The following is an 18,836-nucleotide window of genomic DNA, read 5'->3' on the forward strand; positions in this document are numbered from 1 at the left end:
AATTGGGAAAGGAGAACATCATTGCTGTATATTGTCACCCTGGTTATTTAACTTCTCTGCAGAGTACATCATCCAAAATACTGGGCTGGCACAACAGCCCCAGGGAAATTCCTAAAAATATTTTTACTATTACCATTTTTAAATTTAAAAAAATTTTTTAAGTTCTTTATTACTCCTTTAGTTTTCATTTTTATAACCTACTATTACCTTGCAAAAAAAGACCCAATTTTTAAAGCAAATTTCACATATATATATTTTATAATTTTTGTGATTTTGTTCTGTATTTTTAATATTGTATATTTGAGAGTCTTAACCTCTACTCTAGATTTTTAATCTTTGCTTTTTGATATTTGTTGTCAATTTTGTGATAGCTCAGTTGGTAAAGAATCCACTTGCAATGCAGGAGATGACTCTAGTTCAATTCCTGGGGTGGGAAGATCCCCTGGAGAAGGGATAGGCTACCCACTCCAGTATTTTGGGGCTTCCCTTGTGGCTCAGCTGGTAAAGAATCCGCCTGCAATGTGGGAGACCTGGGTTCAACCCCTTAGTTAGGAAGATCCTCTGGAGAAAGGAAAAGCTTACCCACTCCAGTATTCTGGCCTAGAAAATTCCATGGACTGTATAGTTGATGGGATTGCAAAGAGTCAGACACGACTGAGCGACTAACACACTTTGTACCTTTAAGAATAAAATCTTTAATATCCATTTTCACTCGGGTGTGATTAATGGCTTGATTGCTCTCTCCCCTTTTGACTCTCCCTTTCCTCCCCCAGGTCACCTCTATTTCCCTCTCCACCACCTCTTCTCTGCTTATCTCCGTGAACCTCTCCGGGTGTTCCGAGCTGTGGAGAGCACATAGGGAACTGATCACTGGCTGGACTGGTCTTTCCACTTTGGACCCCCTGTCTTCTCCCTGGTCACCTCTATGTCCCTCCTCCCTCTTCTCCATGTAACTGTGAACCTCTCTGGGTGTCTGTCGCTGTGGAAAATTTTTTCACCATTAACATAGGTGTTTATCATCGCTGCTGTATGGGTGGAGAAGTCTTGAGGCTACTGTAAGAATAAGACTGAAAGCCAGAGGCACAAGGCTTAAATCCAAAACTTGAGAACACCAGAGAACTCCTGATTCCAGGGAACATTAATAGATGAGCTCATCCAAAAGCCTCCATACTTGCACTGAAACCAAGCTCCACCCAAGAGCTAACAAGTTCCAGAGCAAGACATACCACACTAATTCTCCAGCAATTCCGGAACACAGCTCTAGCATTGAAAGACAGGCTGCCCAAAGTCATGCCAAACCCATAGACACCCCAACACTCACTACTGGATACTTCATTGCACTCCAGAGAGAGGAGATCCAGCTCCATCTACCAGAACATAGATACAAGCTCCCCTAATCAGGAAACTGTCACAAGCCACTAGTCCAACTCCATTCACAGGGAGCAAGCTCCACAATAAAGAGGAACCACAAACTTCTAGCCTGCAGAAAGGCCACCCCAAACACAGCAATTTAAATAAAATGAAAAGGCAGAGAAATATTCAGCAGGTAAAGGCCACCAACGGAGAAGGCAGTGGCAACCCACTCCAGTACTCTTGCCTGGAAAATCCCATGGACGGAGGAGCCTGGTGGGCTGCAGTCCATGGGGTCGCTAAGAGTCGGACACGACTGAGCGACTTCACTTTCACTTTTCACTTTCCTGCATTGGAGAAGGAAATGGCAACCCACTCCACTGTTATTGCCTGGAGAATCCCAGGGACGGGGGAGCCTGGCGGGCTGCCGTCTATAGGGTCGCACAGAGTCGGACATGACTGAAGCAACTTAGCAGCAGCAGCAAAGGCCACCAAACCAAACCAAAGAGGAGACAGGGAGCCTACCTGAAAAAGAATTCAGAATAATGATGGTAACAATGATCTAAAATCTTGAAAACAGAATGGAGATGCAGATAAGTAGACTAGCAGCAAGGGCTGAGGAGACGCGAGAGATGTTTCACCAGGACCTGGAAGAAGAGAAGTCAGCGATGGCACTGCGGTAACCGAGACCAAGAGCACTCTGCAGGGAACTGACAGAGCAACTGAGGCAGGGGAGAGGGAGAGTGAGCTGGAAGACAGAATGGTGGAAGTAAATGAGGCAGAGAGGAAAAAAGATACATGAGGACAACCTCACAGACCTCTGGGACAGCGTTAAACGCCCCAACATTGGGATCATAGGAGTCCCAGAAGAAGACAGAAAGGGCATGAGAAAATACTTGAGGAGAGAATAATTGAAAACTTCCCTAAAGTGGGGAAGGAAATAGCCACCCAAGTCCAAGAAACCCAGAGAGTCCCAAATAGGATAAACTGAGGATAAACCATCACCAGATAGTCAACACTGAAATCAGATTGATTATATTCTTTGCAGCCAAAGATGGAGAAGCTCTATACAGTCAACAAAAACAAGACCAGGAGCTGACTGTGGCTCAGATCATGAACTCCTTATTGCCAAATTCAGACTCAAATTGAAGAAAGTAGGGAAAACTGCTAGACCATTCAGGTATGACCTAAATCAAATCCCTTATGATTATACAGTGGAAGTGAGAAAGAGATTTAAGGGCCTAGATCTGATAGATAGAGTGCCTGATGAACTATGGAATGAGGTTCATGATGACATTGTACAGGGGTCAGGGATCAAGACCATCCCCATGGAAAAGAAATGCAAGAAAGCAAAATGGCTGTCTGAGGAGGACTTACAAATAGCTGTGAAAAGAAGAGATGCAAAAAGCAAAGGAGAAAAGGAAAGATATAAGCATCTGAATGCAGAGTTCCAAAGAATCCAGGAAGAGAGAAGAAAGCCTTCCTCAGCGATCAATGCAAAGAAATAGAGGAAAACAACAGAATGGGAAAGACTAGAGATCTCTTCAAGAAAATTAGAGATACCAAGGGAACATTCCATGCAAAGATGGGCTCGATAAAGGACAGAAATGGTATGGACCTAACAGAAGCAGAAGATATTAAGAAGAGGTGGCAAGAATACACAGAAGAACTGTACAAAAAAGATCTTCACAACCCAGATAATCACGATGGTGTGATCACTCACCTAGAGCCAGACATCCTGGAATGTGAAGTCAAGTGGGCCTTAGGAAGCATCACTATGAACAAAGCTAGCGGAGGTGATGGAATTCCAGTCGAGCTATTTCAAATCCTGAAAGATGATGCTGTGAAAGTGCTGCACTCAATATGCCAGCACATTTGGAAAACTCAGCAGTGGCCACAGGACTGGAAAAGGTCCATTTTCATTCCAATCCCAAAGAAAGGCAATGCCAAAGAATGCTCAAACTACTGCACAGTTGCACTCATCTCACGCTAGTAAAGTCATGCTCAAAATTCTCCAAGCCAGGCTTCAGCAATACGTGAACCATGAACTTCCAGATGTTCAAGCTGGTTTTAGAAAAGGCAGGGGAACCAGAGATCAAATTGCCAACATCTGCTGGATCATGGAAAAAGCAAGAGAGTTCCAGAAAAACATTTATTTCTGCTTTATTGACTATGCCAAAGCCTTTGACTGTGTGGATGACAATAAACTGGAAAATTCTGAAAGAGATGGGAATACCAGACCACCTGACTTGCCTCTTTAGAAACCTGTATGCAGGTCAGGAAGCAACAGTTAGAACTGGACATGGAACAACAGCCTGGTTCGAAATAGGAAAAGGAGTGTGTCAAGGCTGTATATTGTCACCCTACTTATTTAACTTACATGCAGAGTACATCATGAGAAACGCTGGACTGGAAGAAGCACAAGCTGGAATCAAGATTGCGGAGAGAAATATCAATAACCTCAGATATGCAGATAACACCATCCTTATGGCAGAAAGTGAAGAGTAACTAAAAAGCCTCTTGATGAAAGTGAAAGTGGAGAGTGAAAAAGTTGGCTTGAAGCTCAACATTCATAAAACGAAGATCATGGCATCTGGTCCCATCACTTCATGGGAAATAGATGGGGAAACAGTGGAAACAGTGTCAGACTTTGTTTTCTGGGGCTCCAAAATCACTGCAGATGGTGACTGCAGCCATGAAATGAAAAGACGCTTACTCCTTGGAAGAAAAGTTATGACCAACCTCGATACCATATTCAAAAGCAGAGACATTACTTTGCCGACTAATGGCTGTCTAGTCAAGGCTATGGTTTTTCCTGTGGTCATATATGGATGTGAGAGTTGGACTGTGAAGAAGGGTGAGCGGCGAAGAATTGATGCTTTTGAGCTGTGGTGTTGGAGAAGACTCTTGAGAGTCCCTTGGACTGCAAGGAGATCCAACCAGTCCATTCTGAAGGAGATCAGCCCTGCGATTTCTTTGGAAGGAATGATGCTAAAGCTGAAACTCCAATACTTTGGCCACCTCATGCGAAGAGTTGACTCATTGGAAAAGATCCTGATGCTGGGAGGGATTGGGGGCAGGAGGAGAAGGGGACGACAGAGGATGAGATGGCTGGATGGTATCACCAACTCGATGGGCGTGAGTCTGAGTGAACTCCAGGGGTTCGTGATGGACAGGGAGGCCTGGCGTGCTGTGATTCATGGGGTCGCAGAAACGGACATGACTGAGCGACTGACCTGAACTGAGGCGAAACACCCCAAGACACGTATTAAACAAATTAACGAAGATCAAGCACAAAGAGCGAATATTAAAAGCAGCAAGGAAAAAGCAACAGATAACACACGAGGGGATCCATAAGTATCCATAAGGACAACAGCTGACCTTTCGATAGAAACTCTTCAGGCCAGAAGGGAATGGCAGGATATACTTAAAGTGATGAAAGAGGAAAACCTACAGCCCAGATGACTGTACCCAGCAAGGATCTCATTCAAATATGAAGGAGAAATCAAAAGTTTTACAGAGAAGCAAAAGCTGAGAGAATTCAGCACCACCAAACCAGCTCTTCAGCAAATGCTAAAGGATCTTCTCTAGACAGGAAACACAGGAAAAGTTTATAAACTTGAACCCCAAATGACAAAGTAAATGGCAGTGGATCATACTTAACACTAATTACCTGAAATGTAAATGGGTGAATGCCCGAACTAACAGACAAAGACTGGCTGAATGGATACAAGACTCCTACGTATGCTGTCTATGAGAGACCCACGTCAAACCAAGGGACACATAGAGACTGAAAGTGAAGGGCTGGAGAAAAGGTATTCCATACAAATGGAGACCAAAGAGAGCAGGGATAGCAATTCTCAGGTCAGATAAGATAGACTCTAAATAAAGGCCGTGAAAAGAGACAAGGGGCACTACATGGTGGTCGAGAGATCCATCCGAGAAGACGTGACCGGCACACCTACATAGGCACCTGGATGGCGGCGCCGCAGTGAGCGAGGCAGATGCCAACAAGCATGAGGGGGCCCAACAGTAACTCAACAGTTGTGGGAGGCCTAGCGCCCCCACACCTGTGGACAGATCAGCCAAACAGAGAATCGGCAGGGAACACGAACTCTAAATGATGCAGTGCACCGGTTAGGCCTAATTGATGTCTATAGGAGATGTCACCACCAAACAACGGATTTCACCTTCTTCCTCAAGTGCACATGGAACATTGTCCAGGATAGATCACATCCTGGGCCATAAATCTAGCCTTGGTAAACTCAAAAAAATTGAAATCATTCCAAGCATCTTTTCTGATCACAATGTGGTAAGATTAGATGTCAACTACAGGACAAAAACTATTAAAAATCCGAACATACGGAGGCTAAATAACATGCTTCTGAATAACCAACAAATCGCAGAAGAAATAAAAAATCAAAATATGCATAGAAATGAATGAAAATGGAAACACAGCAACCCAAAACCTATGGGATTCAGTGACAGCCGTGCTAAGGGGAAGGTTCATAGCAATACAAGCTTACCTCAAAAACAAGAAAAAAAATCAAATAACCTAACTTAACAGCTAAAGCAACTAGAAAAAGAGGAAGAACCCCAGGGTTAGTAGAAGGAAAGAAAGCATAAGAATTAGGGCAGAAATAAGTGAAAAAGAAACAAAGGAGACTGTAGCAAAAATCAACAAAACTAAAAGCTGGTTCTTTGAGAAGATAAATAGACAAACCATTAGCCAGACTCATCAAGAGAAAAAGGGAGAAGAATCAAATCAGCAAAATTAGAAATGAAAATGGAAAAATCACAACGGACAACACAGAAATACAAAGGATCATAAGAGACTACTATCAGCAACTATATGCCAATGAAATGGACAACCTGGAAGAAATGGACGAATTCTTAGAAAAGTATAGCCTTCCAAAACTGAACCAGGAAGAAACAGAAAATCTTAACAGACCCATCACAAGCACGGAAACTGAAACTGTAATAAAAAATCTTCCGACAGACAAAAGCCCAGGACTAGATGGCTTCACAGCTGAATTCTACCAAAAATTTAGAGAAGAGCTAACACTTATCCTAACTATCCTAACACCTATCCTAACACCTATCAAAACTCTTTCAGAAAATTGCAGAGCAAGGTAAACTGCCAAACTCATTTTATGAGGCCACCATCACCCTAATACCAAAATCAGACAAAGAGGCCGTAAAAAAAGAAAAGTATACAGGCCAGTATCACTGATGAACATAGATGCATAAATCGACAAGATTCTCGCAAACAGAATCCAACAACACATGAAAAAGATTATACACCAGGACCAAGTGGGCTTCACAACAGGGATGCAAGGGTTCTCCAGTATCCGCAAATTAATCAGTGTGATACACCACATTAACAAATTGAAAGATAAAAACCATATGATTATCTCAATAGACGCAGAGAAAGCCTTTGACAAAATTCAGCATCCGTTTATGATAACTCTCCGGAAAGCAGGCATAGAAGGAACATACTTCAACATAATAAAAGCCATATATGATAAACCCACAGCAAACATTATCGTCAGTGGTGAAAACATTTCCCCTAAAGTCAGGAACAAGACAAGGGTGCCCACTCTCACTGCTGCTGTTAACATAGTTTTGGAAGTTTTAGCCACAGCAATCAGAGAAGAAAAAGAAAAGGAAGCCAGATTGGACAAGAAGTAAAACTCCCACTGTTTGCAGATGATATGATCCTCTACATAGAGAAGCCTAAAGACACCACCAGGAAATCACTAGAGCTAATGAACATGGTAAAGTTGCTGGATATAAAACTAACACACAGAAATCCCTTGCGTTCCTATGCACTAACGGTGAGAAAACAGAGAGATTAAGGAAACAGTTCCATTCACCATTGCGAGGAAAAGAATAAAATACTTAGGAATAAATCTACCTAAAGAAACGAGAGACCTATGTATAGAAAACTATAAAACACTGATGAAAGAAATCAAAGAGGACACAAATAGATGGAGAAATATGCCACTTATTTACAAAACAGAAACAGACTCACAGATTCAGAAAACGAACATGGTCAAGGGGAAAGGAGGGAGAGCAGTAAATCGGGGGGTGGGGGGATTACCATATTGCCCTCCCAGATATAAACAGAGGAGCGGCAGGGAAGTAAACGGCACGGGGGACTCAGCTTCAGTAACCTCTGTAAGGGAAAAGAATCTGAAGAGGAATGTGTGTATTCTGTACATCCGTATATTCAGGTGTGTGCATGTGTGTGTGTATATGCCTGAGTCACTGTGCCATACCCCTAAAGCTAACATGACATTATGGACCAACTATACGTCAGTAAATGAATATTCTATATATGTGCACATATATGTAAAATGAGCTCAAGTTACCTATTGAAAACAAAAAACCGAGTAGCTTAACAAGTAACTTTTCTCAAACCTTTTTGTGTAGAGTCGATCAAGATGGCAAATGCTATACAGGCGTCCTGTGTGGCTTGGGGTGCAATCCGACCACAGGCGCCCCAGTCCTACCAGAACACGACATGGAGCTTGCATTTGACGTGCAGTTCAGCGTGGAGGATATTGTGGAGGTAAGGCTACGGTTATGCATGGGAGCTCCTTCTCCTGTTTTGCTTGTACAGCCATTCAACATGCCGTGTCTGACGTGGTGCTGTTAACACAGGCTTATACGGTCTCTCTGTGATGAGAATCTTTTCACAGACCTGTATTGAGCTCCATGAGGATCAGAAAGGTGGCTGAGTGGTAAAGAACCCGCCTGCCGGTGCAGGAGACATGTGTCGTGGGCCCCATCCCAGGGTCGGGAAGGTTCCCTGGAGGAGGGCATGGCAACCCACTCCAGTATTCTTGCCTGGAGAATCCCATGGACAGAGGAGCCTGGTGGGCCACAGTTCATGGGGTTGCAAAGAGTTGGACATGACTGAGCAAGTGAGCACATGTGCCCGTACACACACCAAGTAGGGTTTGGGGGATAATTGCATTGAAGCAGGTGAGGGAAAAGGAATTTTGGAAAACAGTGCTTGACTGGTACCAGTAAGGCTATAGATGAAAAGAAAATGCGCATAAACACTGTTTTCTCCTTGGTAAAGTTATTCTCAAGGAGTGCAAGCTCTGAAATGGCTCAGCGTGTTACTGGAGTTGAACGGGTGAGTGAGGGATGTGGGCGCCAGTTTCTTGCTGTGGGACAGGGCCTGAGGTGGGCAGGAGAGGAAGGGCAGGCACACGCTGTGAAGCAGGGTGACCGAGAGGCAGGGCTCGGGGTCTTCATGTCTGACTGCACGCAGGCGAGTCACATGTCCACGGAAAGTGAAAGTCACTCAGCCATGTCCAGCTCTTTACAACCCCATGGACTGTATAGTCCATGGAATTCTCCAGGCCAGATTACTGGAGTGGGTAGCCTTTCCCTTCTCCAGGGGATCTTCCCAACCCAGAGATTGAACCCAGGTCTCCCACACTGCAGGCGGATTCTTTACCAGCTGAGCCACAGTATGTGATCTCAAACACGTGCCTGGATTCCCCAGCGCTCTGAGAGCCAGAAACAAAGGCAGCCAGTAGTCAGCCACGAACAAACCCAGGGCCCTGATGGTAGTTTCTGGTAGGATTTTCTGATAAGAAGATATGGGGCTCCCCGGAGAAATGGACAGAGGTGTACCTGAGTCTGGGGCTCCTCATAGTGCCGGGAAGTGAAGATGGCCTCAGGAAACAAGGGCACACCTGTGCCAGGGCCGGAGCAGTTAGAGCCACAGGATAAATGGTGTTGTGTTGGATGATAAGCCAAGAGTGAACGGGGATATAAACCAGTGATTGAATAAACAAATGAGGAGAAGAGACCAATCTTCTGACCTGGGGAATTCCCAGCAGCACTCTCGAGGTGAAGCTGGAACTTCCCCTTCCCCCTCCCCCTGCTTTAGGAGCAGACTAGACTTAGTGAACGGCTTTCACTAAGCCTGGCAGACACTGCCTGGGCTCAGTGGCCAAGGCCAGCATCACCAGTGACCCGTCGTGGTGATGGCACACACATCCTGATGTGATGGAGTGAGAAGGGCCCTCGTGTCTGTGGGCTTCTCCCCCAAATTCACCACCCCAACCTAGTCATGCGAGAAGCATCACGTAAGCCCAAACTAGGGGGCATCTCCCAAGATACCTGACTCCTCAGAACTGTCAAGGTCTCAAAAGACAGGAGAAGCCTGAGGATCTGCCCAGGAGCAGGAGGAGGCTGGGGAGACGTGACTGCAGGTGCCGTGGATTGGGTCCAGGAATGGGAAGAGGACGCCAGTGGAAAAGCCGGTCAGAGCCTGTGTCTGGCTAGGAGTGTGGTGCCCAGGTCGATCCTTGGCTGTGACTGCGGGACCGTGGGGGGCGTGGTGCGGGAGTGGTGAGGGGCGCAGTGCATTCAGGTTTTTCTGTAAGGTGGCGCCAGTAGCAGTTCGCTGTCTTTAACTTTATCCGAAACAGTTTTGTTGGATTGTGTTGTGACAGCTGTCAATATCAGCATTCATCTTTAAAGAAAGCTTACCAAAGTTGGTGAATTTTTGTGTAGCCGTTTTAATACTGAAGATGGAAAAGAAAGCAATGTTTTTGGTGCATTACGCTTTATTTAGAGAAAGGTAAATGCTACTGAAATGCAGACAAAGTTTGTGCAGCACATGGACAAGGTGCTGTGGCCGAGCGCGTGTGGCAGAAGTGGTCTGCGAAGTTTTGTGCTGGAGATTTGTCTCTGGATGATGCTCCGTGGTCAGGTAGATCAGTTGAAGTTGACAGTGATCAAATTGAGACCTTAATGGAGAAGAATCAACGAAATACGACGCAGGAGAGAGCCGACATACTCAAAATATCCAAATCGAGCTTTGAAAGTCACTTGCACCAGCTTGATTATGTTAATGACTATGATGTTTGGGTTCCACGTAACTGAAGAAGACCTTCTTGATTGCATTACTGCATGTGATTCTTTACTTAGATATAACAAAACCATTCTGTCTTTAAAACAGATTGTGGTGGGCTCTGAAAAGTGAATCCTGTGCATTAATGTGGAACAGAAAGGATTATGGGGCAAGTGAAATGAACCGACACCAACCACACCAAAGGCCGGTCTTCATCCAAAGAAGGCGATGTTGTGTTTATGGTGGGATTGGAAGGGCGTCCTCTATCATGAGCTCCCTCTGGAAAACCAAACGATTAATTCCAGCAAGTACTGGTTCCAGTTAGACCAGTGGAAGGCGACACTTGACGAGAGCATCCGGAATTAGTCAACAGAAAACCTTTAATCTTCTATCAGGATAACACAGACAGTATGCTTCCTTGGTGGCCGGGCAAAAGCTCTTACAGCTTGGCTGGGAAGTTCCAGTTCATCCACCGTATTCGGCAGACATTGCACCGTTGGATGTCTGTTTACTTTGGTCTTTACAGAATTCTCTTAGTGGGAAAAATTTCAGTTCCCTCTAAGACTGTAAAAGACGCCTGGAACAGTTCTTTTCTCAAAAAGATAAAAAGGTTTTGGAAAGACGGAGTTATGCAGTTGCCTGAAAAATCACAGAAGGTAGTAGAACAAAACAGTGAATGCATTGAACAAAGTCCTTGGTGAAAATGAGAAAGGCGTCTTTTATTTTTACTCAGAAAACAAAGGGACTTACCTGGTGGCGCAGTGGGTAAGAATCGCTCTGCCAGTGCAGGGGACTCAGGTTCAGCCCCTGACCTGATAAGATCCCGCATGCCTCGGAGCCCCTGAGCCCGCGTGCCGCAGCTGCTGGGGCCTGCGCGCCACAGTGAGAGAAGCACGGCTAGACGTCTGGGCATCGCTACGAAGAGGCGCCCCGCGGCACGGCTAGAGAGAGCCCGCGGCAGCAGTGGAGACCCAGCGCCGCTGTGAATAGACGAACCGGTAAACAGCCTAAGGAGCCCTCCGCAGCTCAGCACTTCAAGTTGTCTCTAGGTTGCTTGTAACACCCACCAGTGTCAGCGCCCTGGAAATACTTGCCAGTGTGCAGCAAATTCAAGGGCTGCTTTTTGGAACTTCATGGAGGTTTTTTCTTTTTTTTTCCTGAATGTTTTTGATCCAAGATTTGTTGAATCCACAGATACAGGGGCTTCCTGTGTATAAGATACAAGTAGGTTTTGAACAGTGTAGCCCGGTGGGCTAAACCATTGCATTCTAGAACAGAAGTTTAAAGAGTGTGCTTACACTTAAAAGTCTGAACCCTCCTTACTAGGTTTGTTTTTTTTTTCCTTTGTCGTTGTTTCTTAAATTATGATAGCTGGTGGCTCAGACAGCAAGAATCTGCCTGCAGTGCCGGAGACCCGGGTTCAATCCCTGGGTCGGGAAGATCCCCTGAAGGAAATACAAGCCACTCCAGTGTTCTTGCCTGGAAATCCCATGGACAGAGAAGCCTGGTCCAGCGCTACGGTCCACGGGGTTGTCAGGAGTCTGACACGACTGGGAGACTCCACTTTCACCTTACTGGTGTCATTTTTGCTTTGATAATTTGTTCCAGAAACCATGCTGACGATGATTGTGAAAATATTAAACCGAATGTTTATGAGTTATTTAAATGTGGATTGAGATTCAGTCATAGTAGAACCATGTGAGCATGTACATTGTCATCTATTTACAGATTAATATTCTCAGAGCTGCCGTCAACAAGCTTGTGTGCGATGGGCCGAATGGATCGAAGTGTCTTGGGCCGGAAAGGATTGCCCAGTTACAGGATAACAGTCGCCAGAAACTTTTAGGGTGAGCTGTGTGGCCACGCGGGCTTCTTTCTTAGCCATTTGGATTGTGAGTGTCTTGCATTGTCTGTGACACAATGCATTGTGCTGGGTTAAGGCTCTGAAGTGGGAACATGTCTCCGAGGTGCCGGGACAGAGGCCTCAGCTTCCTGGGAGCAGCGGGCTGTGTCCGCTGGGAGCCGGGCAGGAAGCAGGGTGGTGTGAAAACAGTATGATAAAGAGAGCCCTTCAAACGGCATTGGCAGGGCAGAGGGAGTCCACAGAGTCCATGGTGGGCACCTTGAGGGCAGAGAGATGAGGGGCCCCAGGCTCGAGGACCACCTCATAGGAATTGGGCCCCTCTCGTGAGTTTCCCAGCTGGCTCTAGCTTGCCGCTTGCTGGACTCCCCGTTGACCGAGGCCAACCAGAAGCCTTGCAACCGGGGCCCTTACTGGGGCAGCCTGTGAGGTCAGGCCAGCCTGGAGGGTGCGGAGGACACGGTGGGGAGGAGCCCACGGAGGCCCACAGCACGTGGGGCCCTGCGAGCCGCTCTCAGCCTCTCTCCCGGGCTGGCCGCACCCCCTGCCCGGCCTGGGATGGTGGCCTGGGCCGCCGGGAGCCAGCTGAGGACAGCAGGCCGCAGGGCGACAGGTACAGCGCTGCCCTTGCGACCGCAGCAGAGGCTGAGCTGTGCTTTCTGTCGAAGGGCACACACACGCAGCACAGAGGCCTTCTCAGCGTGTGTGCCCCGGCGGACGTGCCACGTGGCCAGCACCGGAGCGACGCTGTGCTGTGAAACACTGGAGGTGCTCATAGAACTGGGAGACCCCCAGCAGGGTCCACATGGGAGGAGCAGCGAGTCTCCACGGTGTCGGGGCCCCGTCCCGGTGCAGCTGTGCTCGCAGCAGCAAAGCCGCGGCTCACCCGGAGGGACCCGGCTCTGCCCTGCGTGTCCCGAGGGCAACCCCCCACCAAGGCGGGCGGCCGTCCTGACTTGCTGGGCTCCGCGTGGGGAGAGGGAGGTTGGCTGCAGGTCAGTGGTTGTTAGTAAGTGTGTGGAGTTGTGCTAAGCGCCACACAACTTATTACAATGTTTCTGTCATCCCCAAGCTTACTTATAAATAACCTTAGAACAGAGTTGTGGGGATAGTCACACAACACTGTAAATCTACTAAAATCATTAAATTGCATACTTAGAAATAATTCGTTTATGGTATATAATGACCTCAAAAAAGGTGTTTTTAGAAGCACCAGTTCTGTTCATTTGTCAGCATCTCCTGTCCCCACCCAAACTCCAGGCAACCTCTGGCCTCTTATGGGCTCCATAGATTTGTCTTCTCTGAAAATTTTTTATAACTGACCGAATGATCTTAAAACTCTGGCTTCATTTGTTTAGCCGAGTGTGTTTGCGGCTCACCCGTGTTTAATGTGTGTATTCTTTTTAATGACTAATGCTCCACCGTGTGTGTGTGTCATGCTTCGTCTGCCCACTCACCAGTCGTTGAAATGCTTGGGTTGTCTGCAGTATGAGGCTGTTTGGGGTGACGCACCTCTGGAAAGGGGTCTTTGAATGGATATGTATCTTCTTCTCTCTTGGGTAGATATCTAGGAGTGGAAGTGGTAGGTTGTATGGTAAATTTGTTAATTTTTTAAGAGATGGACAAACTGGTTTTCAAGGTGACTCCCATATCACATTCCCGCCAGCAAGGTGTGACCGTTTCCTTTTCTCCACAGCCTTGCCTGCGCTTGGTTGTGAGTTTTTTTATTGTAGTTAATCTAGCGGCCTTACAGGGCAGTTCAGTCTCTCAGTCGTGTCTAACTCTCTGCGACCCCAGGGACTGCAGCACACGAGGCTTCCCTGTCCATCACCAAGTCCCAGAGTGTGCTCAAACTCCTGTCCATCGAGTTGGTGATGCCATCCAACATTCTCATCCTCTGTTGTCCCCTTCTCCTCCTACCTTCAATCTTTCCCAGCATCAGGGTCTTTTCCAGTGAGTCAGCTCTTTGCATCAGGTGGCCAAAGTATGGAGCTTCAGCTTCACCATCAGTCCTTCCAATGAACATTCAGGACTGATCTCCTTTAGGATGGACTAGTTGGATCTCCTTGCAGTCCAAGGGATTCTCAGGAGTCTCCTCCAACACCACAGTTCAAAAACATCAATTCTTTGGCACTCAGCTTTCTTTATGGTCTAACTCACATCCATTCATGACCCCTGGAAGACCATAGCCTTGACAAGATGGACCTTTGTCGGCAGCGTCTCTGCTTTTTAATATGCTAAGTTGGTCATAGCTTTTCTTCCAAGGAGCAAGCGTCTTTTAATTTCATGGCTGCAGTCACCATCTGCAGTGATTTTGGAGCCCAAGAAAATAAAGTCTGTCACAGTTTCCATCGTTTGCCCATCTATTTGCCATGAAGTGATGGGACCTGATGCCATGCTCTTCGTTTTTTGAATGTTGAATTTTGAGCCAGCTTTTTCAGTCGTCTTTTTCACCTTCATCAGGAGGCTCTTTAGTTCCTCTTTGCTTTCTGCCATAAGGGTGGTTATCATCTGCATATCTGAGGTTATTGATATTTCAGACCTTTCACCTGTTTTTTGATTGGGTTGATTGTCCTCTTATTACTGAGTTGTTGACATTCTGAATGCCTGCGAAAGTCTCTTATGAGTCTGTGATTTGCAGATACTTGCCCCGTCGTGTAGTTTGCCTTTTCATTTTCACTTCTGTTTTCATGTTCTGAAGAGCGCGCAGACTGGGTGTTGGTGCTGTCGCTTCATCTCTGGTGTGGCGTGTGCCTTTGGTGTTCTGTCCAACGTCACACGAGTTTTCTCCTCTGTTCCCCTCTCTCATATTTGTGCTCAGTTGCTCAGTCGTGTCCGACTCTTTGTGACCTCATGGACGGGCTCCTCTGTCCGTGGGAGTTTCCAGGCAAGGAAACGGGAGTGGGTTGCCATTTCCTTCTCCAGGGCATCTTCCTGACCCAGGGATTGCGCCTGAGTCCCGTGTGTCTCCTGCATCAGCAGGCGAGTCTTTACCACCGCACCACCTTCTTGTGTTTAGGTTTCTGATACATTTTGAGATGATATGGTGTATGACATGTAAGTGTCTTTGAAGTTTGTTTTTTCACATATGAACATCCACTTGTTATATGTTATAACATAATTTGCTGAAGAACTTTCTTTTTCCTCATTGAATTACAGTGGCACCTGTCAAAAATAACTTGGCCATGAGTGTGAAGGCTTATTCATGAACTTTCTCTTTGGTTCTGTTGGCTGGTGTGTGTTTTAATAGTGATTCTTGAAACTGAGCAGTGTTAGTCCTTGGGTTCTGTTCTTCTTTTCCAGCATTGCTCCTACTTTTCTAGGTCCTCTTCCTTTCCACATACAGGTCAGGTTCAGCTTGCCAATGTCTGCAGTGACCTTGTAGGAGTCGCGATGGGGGTTGTGTTGAATCTGCAGATCAGTTTGAGGAGAATTGCTGTCTGAGCAGCACTGGCTTGTTGGGCCCCCAGGATGCAGCGTCTGTTAGATATCCTTCAGTTTCCCTTAACACTTTCTATGGTTTTCAGTGTGCAGTGCTTGCACTTTGGTTAAATTATTTCTAAATATTTTTGTCTTTTTGATGCTATTGTGAGCTTAAATAATTTTCTTTATTTTTGCCTTGTTAATTGCTAAAAATGAACAATTGATTTTTATATCCTGGTCTTTTATCCCGTGACCTTATTAAATGGTCAGTGCTGGCAGTTCTTGTAGATTCTTTAGGATTTCCTACACACAGGATTGTGTCTGTGAGTAAAGACAGTTTCACTTCTTCCTTTCCAGTCTGTATGCTCGTAATTTTTCCCCCGTTTTATTCTGCTGGTTAGAACCCTCAATATGTTGTTAAACAGAAGTGATGAGAGCACTTGTCCCTGCCTTGGTCCCAGTTTCAGCGAGAAACCTTGCCGCTCGCTGAGTGTGGTAGCTGTAGGCGTTCTGTAGCCGCTCTCCATCAGGTTCAAGGAGTTCCTTTCTGTCCCTAGTGTGCTGGCAGCTTTTATTGGGGAAGGATGTGACATTTTACCCACGTCTTTTTTGTGTCTGTGAGAAAGTTGTGTTTTTAAAAATTTATATGGTGTATTATATTAATTGCTTTTTGGATGTTATAACTAGCTTTGCATTCTTGGGATGAATTCTACTTAGTGTGTAATTCTTTTGATAAACTCGTTTGCTGTTTCTGTTAGGGTTTTCCCTCTGTGTTTATGAGGCTCACTCACTGGTCTGAAGTTTCCTGTGATTTCTTTGTCAGATTTGGTATCAGAGTGGCACTGGCTTCACAGAATGAGTTTAGGAAGTGTTTCCTGCCTCTCTGTTTTCAGAAAGAGTTTGTATAGGATCGATATTATCTCTTTAAATATTTGATTGAGTTTACCAATGAAATCATCTGAACTTGGACGTCTCTTTGTGCGAAGATTTGAAATTACTACTTCAATTTCTTGTGTTTTAGGTCGATTCAGATTTTCTATTTTGTTTTAAGTCAGTTTTGATCATTTGTGTCTTTCTAAGAATTTTGCTCAGTTCGTGTAAATGAACTAATTGGCATACAGTTGTTCAGAATCTTCTCCAGGAGCCCTTTTCTCTGTATAGTCGGCAGTCACGTCCCCCTTTCTTGCTTTGGATTTTTGTGTATTGCCTCTCTTTTTTCTTGGTTAGCTTAGCCAAAGTTTATCAATTCTATTGATCTCTTCAAAGAACTAACGTTTGGTTTTGTTGATTTTTCCCCCCAGTGTTCATCTTTTCTGTTCCGTTGATGTTTACTCTCATCGCAGTTATTCCCTTACTTCTGGTTGCTTTGGGCCTAACTTGCTCCTTTTCCAATTTCGCAACTTAGGAGCTTTGATCACCACTTTGAGGGCTCCTTTTCTGTTGCAGACATTTAAACCTGTAAGGTCCCCTCCGTTCCTGTTCTTGCTGCATCCCATACTGTCTGATCAGTGGTGTTCTGATTTTAACTCTTTTAAAAGTGGTCTCTAGTTTCCCTTGTGACTTCTTCTTTGATGCATTATTTAGGAGCATATTGTTTAATTGTCAAATATTTTTTTTGAGATTTTCCAAACATTTTATGTTGTTAATATATAATGTATTTCCCTTGTAGGCATTATACTGAAATGAATGACTTCAGTCTTTCATAATTTTCTTTAAAAATGTATTGAGACTTGCTTTATGGCCTGGCACACAGACTTTCCTGGAAAGTGTTCCTTGCTCACAAGAGAAGAATATATGTGTTGTTGGGTGGGGTGCTCTATAGATGCTGGGTGGGTCTGTGGTGGATGGTGGTCCAGGATTCACTATGCTTGCTGATTTTCTGTCTAGTTCTATGAAAACCAAAACTGGGATATTAAAATTGCTAATTATCGAAATAGACGTATTTCTCTTCTCAACTCTTGTCAGTTTCCCTTTTATGTCTTTTGGGGCTCTATTAGACATGTTTACATCTATAATTGTTGTTTCTTCCTGAGGTATTAGCCCTTTGATCATTATGAAATCTCTACTCTGATAATATTTCTTGTTTAAAAGTCTGTTTTGTCTGAATAGCTGTTCTGCTGGGTTTGGTTACTGTTTGGTTGCTGTTTCCATGACATATCTTTTCCTGTCCTTTTAATTGAAAGGGCCTGTCTGCTTCTTTGCAAACCTTCTTTGTGCCCCACTCCTGCTTTCTCCTCCTTCCGGACTCCCGTTGTATGGTGTTTGTGTACAACTGATGTTGTCCCGCTGGTCTCGGAGGCTCTGAGCACTTTTTCCTCCTCCTCCTCCTCCCTGTCGTTCAGTTAGGTAATGTCCATTGCTCTGTCCTTAAGTTCACTGACTCTGTTCGTCCATCTCACACCTACAGATTCCTATAAGGACGTCTTCATTTTAGTTATTGTACCTTTCAATTCTAAAGTTTCTCTTTGGTTCTTGTGTATAGTTTTAAACTTTTAGTGAGATTACCTTTGAGTTATTATCATCATATTTTCCTCTATTTCTTTAAACATGGTTTGCTTTAATTCTTTGTATCTGCTTGCAGTGACCTCTTTGAAGTCTTACCTGCTAAACCCATATCCGAGCCCACTCAGTCAGCTTCTGTTGCCTGCTCTCCTTTTTATTCCTGAGTATGGGTCACACATTCCTGTTTCTCATATATTTTGCTAAAGATCGAGTATTTTAGGTAATGCAGTATATTAATGTAGGGTTTTGATTCTTCCCTGCAGAATTTTTCAGAATGGGTTTCCCTACCATGTTGTAAGGCCACTAATACCTGTTTTCTTTTTTTTTAATTCTTTTATTTTTCAGCCTGGCTTGTTAGGGGTTGTCCTTGTGTCTGCATTGCTTAGTGCTCAGCCATTGACAAATCAGAAGTTGTGCTTGGACCCCTGAATCATTAAGGTTTCTGCCCTGTGCTGGAGGGTCTGTGTGTGAGTTGGCAGTGCCTCTAGAATTCAGGCAGTGCTAAGCTCTTTTCTGGCTCGTATTTTTTGCCAGGTAGAATTCAGGCAGTGCTAAGCTCTTTTCTGGCTCATATTTTTTCCAGGGCCCTGTGGCACTGGGGCCTTCGTAGGGCCCTCTGCACCTGTGTGTGCAGCTCCTCCATCACCCTGGGGTCGTCTGGGAGCCCCGCTGGCCTCTGCCGCTCTTGGCCCCAAGGTCTCCCTCGGGCATTTCCGGGGAGTCTGCTGGTCTGCACTGGCCCCAGGCAGGACCAAGGCCAAAGGCTCGCAGAGCTGGGGGCTTTCTCTCTTCGTTTCCTCCTGCGCTTGTCTGACTGTG

General features: G+C 45.4%; 1 protein-coding gene across 1 annotated transcript in view; it reads left to right on the forward strand.

Annotated features, from left to right (window-relative positions):
* Nucleotides 1-18,836, forward strand: part of TDRD9 (tudor domain containing 9) — a 113,675-nt gene that overhangs the window by 89,148 nt on the left and 5,691 nt on the right. The window contains exons 36-37 of the mRNA XM_068991288.1: nt 7,786-7,924; nt 11,960-12,078. Of these exons, the coding sequence (XP_068847389.1) occupies nt 7,786-7,924; nt 11,960-12,078 (258 nt within the window). The remainder of the gene's footprint in view (nt 1-7,785; nt 7,925-11,959; nt 12,079-18,836) is intronic.

The sequence above is a fragment of the Capricornis sumatraensis genome, chromosome 19, assembly GCF_032405125.1.
Source record: "Capricornis sumatraensis isolate serow.1 chromosome 19, serow.2, whole genome shotgun sequence".
Lineage (NCBI taxonomy): Eukaryota > Metazoa > Chordata > Mammalia > Artiodactyla > Bovidae > Capricornis > Capricornis sumatraensis.